Here is a 4,669-nt window from a genome sequence, read left to right on the forward strand (position 1 = left end):
AACAAATAGTGTGCCGACATTGCTTCCAGAGGCAGTTTGGAACTCTGTAGTGTGTTGCAACTGAAGAGACTATTTACGTGCAACGTGCATCAGCAGTCCAATTATGTGGCTTACCACTTCGCGGCTGAGCTGTTATTGCTACTAGATGTTTCCACTTCACAATAACAGCATTTACAGTTGACCGGGGAAGCTCAAGCAGGGCTCAGATTTGACTGACTTTTTGCAGTGCCACAGTGAAAGTCAAAGCCATTAAGGTCAGTCTACTGCCAATGTTTGTCTATTGAGATTGCACGGCTGTGCGCTCAATTTTATACACCGGTCAGCAACTGGTATCACTGAAACAGCCAAATACACTAATTTGAAGGGGTGTCCACACAAAGTATGTCAGGGGGCATCCCAGAGGTATACTTACTGCACAGACGATGGGAAAGGTGACTACAGCACTAAGGTAGTTGTTAGCCAGAAACCAGCAATAAGTGGCCAACGTCCACATCAGACCTGACAAAAAGCCTGAACATAGGATAATGAGATTTAGTGACACCCTACTTAAAATTCTTTACAAAATAATATCACATGGCATTATCTTTCCCGGCCCAATTCTTTAACCAAGTGTTTCTCAACTTGGGTCCTCAAGTACACCCAATAGTACATATTTGTTGTGACACTGGACCAAAATCTCCTGATTCAATTTGTCAAGGGCTTGATGATTAGTTGACAAGTTGAATTAGGAGTTTGTCAAAAATGTGCTGTTGGGGGTAGTCAAGGACTGGAGTTGGGAAACACTTCTAAGCCAGCCATGGACTCAATCTGCCCTCATGGATGATGAGAAACCCCCATGATTGCATCAAGCCCATATTTTAAGGGGGAGGGTAGAAGTTTAGGGCACAGTTCAGGCAGAGGAGAGAATTAGAATTTGAGTGGAGAGCACCTGGCAGGATGGCTCTGGAGAACAGCCTGGGTCTGCTCCTCATGGCTACACAGTAGATGGAGAAATACACCGTGCTGGTGAGGTAGATTCCACAGCACATGGCAAACACATAGTCAAGATCTAGGAAATGGGGGGCATATTAGGTTGACAATATGTAGACTTAACACGTTGTGCAGGCTAAACACTTTAGCATTACACAAATTACTGAGTTTAACTTCACTAGTGTAGGGGGCAGCATTCAGAATTTGGGATGAAAAGCGTGCCCAAATTAAACTGCCTGCTACTCAGGCCGATAAGCTAGGATATGCATATCATTGGTAGATTTGGATAGAAAACTACAGTTACCAACAGAACTGATATGGCAGGCAAAAACTTGAGGAAAATCCAACCAGGAGGTACTATTATTTTGAAAGGCTGTATTTCTAATGAAAGCCTTTCCACCATACAAAGACTTAGGACCCAGTTCACTATCGCTATGGCTTCCACCACACGTGGCCAGTCTTTAGGCATTGTTTCAGACAGTACTTTCAAAAAGAGGACAGTACTTTCAAAAAGAGGACAGTAGAAATCCAGACATTAGTCCTGCGCATGACTGGGAAGACACCTTTCTTTTTTCTCCTTTTCTATTGACAAAGCTTTTGTCAGTGATTAATTTAACCTCTATTTCTGACTTTTCTGAGCCCTCTCCTTGGCTGGAAGATGGCTGTATAGTTCTGTGACGAGGCGCTGACCTAACATAATTGCATGGTGTGCTTTCGCAGTAAAGCCTTTTTGAAATTGGAAACTGGTTGGATTTACAAGAAGTTTCTTTAAAATGGTGTATAGTCTTGTATGTTTGAGGAATTTTAATTATGGGATTTCTATTTTTTAGAATTTGGCACCCTGCAATTTCCCTGGCTGTTGTCAAGGTGGGACGCTACCATCCCACTTGTACCAGAGAGGTTAAATCGTGATTGGCTACAGTCTCTAGGATCCTGCCACCTAGCACCTCACCGTATAGACTGGCTCCATAGCAGATGCTGTCGTGGTCTGCCGCATGGCTTTTTATGTAGAGGATTGGAACAAAGGAGGCCCCATACAACAGGCCGGCAACAACAGCCAACAAGCAGCCTCTAAAGAAGTCAAAAGGGTGGTGAGAGCGTTTCTATGACTGCATCGATAATTACTGAGTTAGCCCCATGTCCAAAAGTCAAAAGGAAATTAATGTTCAGTTGAGTAAGTCACATCCCAACATGTAACTAGAGCCCAAATCAATTGGCTTCAGCGCAGCTCCAACCACTCAATTGTGAACGCAACGATCATGAGTGATTAAGGGGTGTACTCACACGCAGCGTTTTCTCTTTGCCCCCATGACATCCACCCAGGACTCCGAAGGCCCATAGACACCAGAATTCACAATCTTAAGTAGACAAAATAGTCAAGTCAGATGTGTACACGATAAGTCAGCACAGCAGTTTACCATGGTCATCTCAATGCAAACTCAAACTCAGTTGTGACAAGTCTGTCCTGTGGTGGCAGAAGAATTGATAATTACACTTTTCACCTCACTGATGTTTCTAGAGAGCTGTTACAGTAAGTGTCATGAATTATATACTTTATAGACAAACCAGTCATTAGCTGATGTGCGGTAATGTCTTGGGTGTTAAATCTGGTCTTGCTGTGAAGTTGCAGTGTGGAATGTGTTGTGGTACGCTTTCATGTCACCTTGCTGCGGTCTGACATGTATCCGAATTTTTTGTTGTTGTTGTAAATGAACTGAATTGATACTGCATGGCTATTGAGCAAAGGCATTTATACTTCCAAACATCAAGCATAATTACCCTGTTAATCAGTAAGGGGGTGCATTCTGAATGTGGAAGTTCTCCAACATTAGTCCTCACAAAGAAAAGGATGAGTCCACTGGAAACAAAACAAATTGGTAAATGCCATGCGATTGTCATGGGAGTTTCAATAGACTATATAAAATTAATAAAAAATTGACCAATGACAAGAATATTATTCTGAATTATTGGATTAGGTGCTTTCATGACTCATTACCTCAACAAGCACAAACCAGCACCACAGTAGTTCAATACTGGTCTGGCAACTTCCTGTGCTTCAATACCAAACAATCCAAACCTGTTGAAAAAAATAATAATAATTACCTCTGACTCAATGTCTGGTCTAAGAACATATTTCCCATGGAAATGGTTCTTTTGAGCCTAAATATGAATTGCCCTTTCAAATGTAAAACATGAGGACTTACTGTGCAAAAACTATATATATATATATATATATTGTTTTTGCACAGTAAGTTCTCATGTTTTACAAAAAAACAACCTTACCTTGAACTTATCCAGCCCATCAGCAAACTGCTGGATCCCCAAATACAAACTCCAAGTCCAAGGCCAATGGCTTTTACTACAGGGACAACTGTTAAACTGCCTGTAAACATTGATGAAACATTTCAGTAGTTCAGGGGGGGGGGTTGGCCCAATTTATGTTTGTGTGAAGGTTACAGTACAGCTTGAAAGTTGGAGTCATACCTGTGGCCCAGGCTGCACCTCCCAGCATTGCCAACGGATGGAATTTGGGAGAGTGGAGTATCAAGTCACCAATCATCGAAACTACCAATATGGATGCACAGTTCACCCACTGGAAAAACATCCCTGAAGATGTATTTATGTTAAAATATTACAAGATGGTGAAATGAGAGAAGTTTAAAATCATACATTATGATTTTTTTATGGATCACTTACCATCACCAGTTTCTATCTTTTTGACAGGGACAAAGTTGCTGCCATACAAGATCACAGCAATACTGTTTGCAACAAAGCCATAAGCCATTTCAGTCGTGTTCGATGAACCGAGTAAAGGTAATCTTCTTACTTCAGTGTTCATTGTAGCATTTTCATAAACATGCACATCTGAAGAATGTTGAATTTAGTCAAGGGCCATTTTATCAGCGTCAAGTAGTCCATTAATAACCATTGACAAAATCATTTCATATGCTGTTATTATAAATATAACATTTTGAAATGATTGATGTGAACCTTTAGCAACATACAGCAATATGAAACAGGATTAAACAAGTGTTGTCTGGAAGATTGCTCAAGCAGCCAGCCATAGTTTCTTCAATATGCACTGCAGATAATGATCATTTCAAGGCAGCAGGCATTGTTGATTTTTTTTTACCAACTCAAGCATCTGTTTGCTAGCACATAGGTATATGGTGAGTAGGCTACATACCTTGTTCGACTTTCTCTGCTTCTGAGAAATTCCCCGGAGACAACCACATCATGACAGCAATTAGGATAAAAAGTTTAAACATGTTTACATCTAGCATATCTGCCACCATCGACGATAACCTGTTTCAAAACTTGCACAGATGATCGGCCATGTTTTAAGGACAGTACGTGAAGTTCCACAACAAGGAATAATGTCACAACAGCTGACACTAATTAAGATAGGCAATCAATTAGGCTGCTGGGCTTAATTTTGGGTGTGTTCCCCAGTGGCGATACTGATGCAGGTTAGGTGAATGAGATTAAGGTCAGGAAAATAATTAGGGTTAGGCTCAGCGACAATGCTTCAGTTGTCCCCAACACTAGTTGGCCTACTCCATCTAAACAATAATTTGATCTTAACAGACTTGCCTACTTAAATAAAGGTTACATTTAAAAACTTTTTTTTTTAAATCTAGACAAAATGGTATTTCGTTATTTTGATTTTTTAATTTAACATTTATTTAACTGGGCAAGA

At 40.6% G+C, this 4,669-nt stretch overlaps 1 protein-coding gene across 1 annotated transcript; it reads right to left on the bottom strand.

The window, feature by feature from the left end:
* Positions 1-412: 412 nt before the first annotated feature.
* Positions 413-4,341, bottom strand: LOC124017111 (transmembrane protein 144-like; the record flags this gene model as incomplete). The annotated part of the gene is made up of 10 exons (XM_046332501.1): positions 4,157-4,341; positions 3,667-3,834; positions 3,454-3,576; positions 3,253-3,352; positions 2,966-3,046; positions 2,749-2,827; positions 2,254-2,327; positions 1,922-2,040; positions 929-1,048; positions 413-510 (listed from the first exon to the last, which is right to left on the bottom strand). Coding segments are annotated over exons 1-10 (1,071 nt in total), but the record flags the coding sequence as incomplete, so codon positions are not given.
* Positions 4,342-4,669: the final 328 nt, after the last annotated feature.

Source organism: Oncorhynchus gorbuscha, unplaced genomic scaffold (assembly GCF_021184085.1).
Source record: "Oncorhynchus gorbuscha isolate QuinsamMale2020 ecotype Even-year unplaced genomic scaffold, OgorEven_v1.0 Un_scaffold_16:::fragment_2:::debris, whole genome shotgun sequence".
Lineage (NCBI taxonomy): Eukaryota > Metazoa > Chordata > Actinopteri > Salmoniformes > Salmonidae > Oncorhynchus > Oncorhynchus gorbuscha.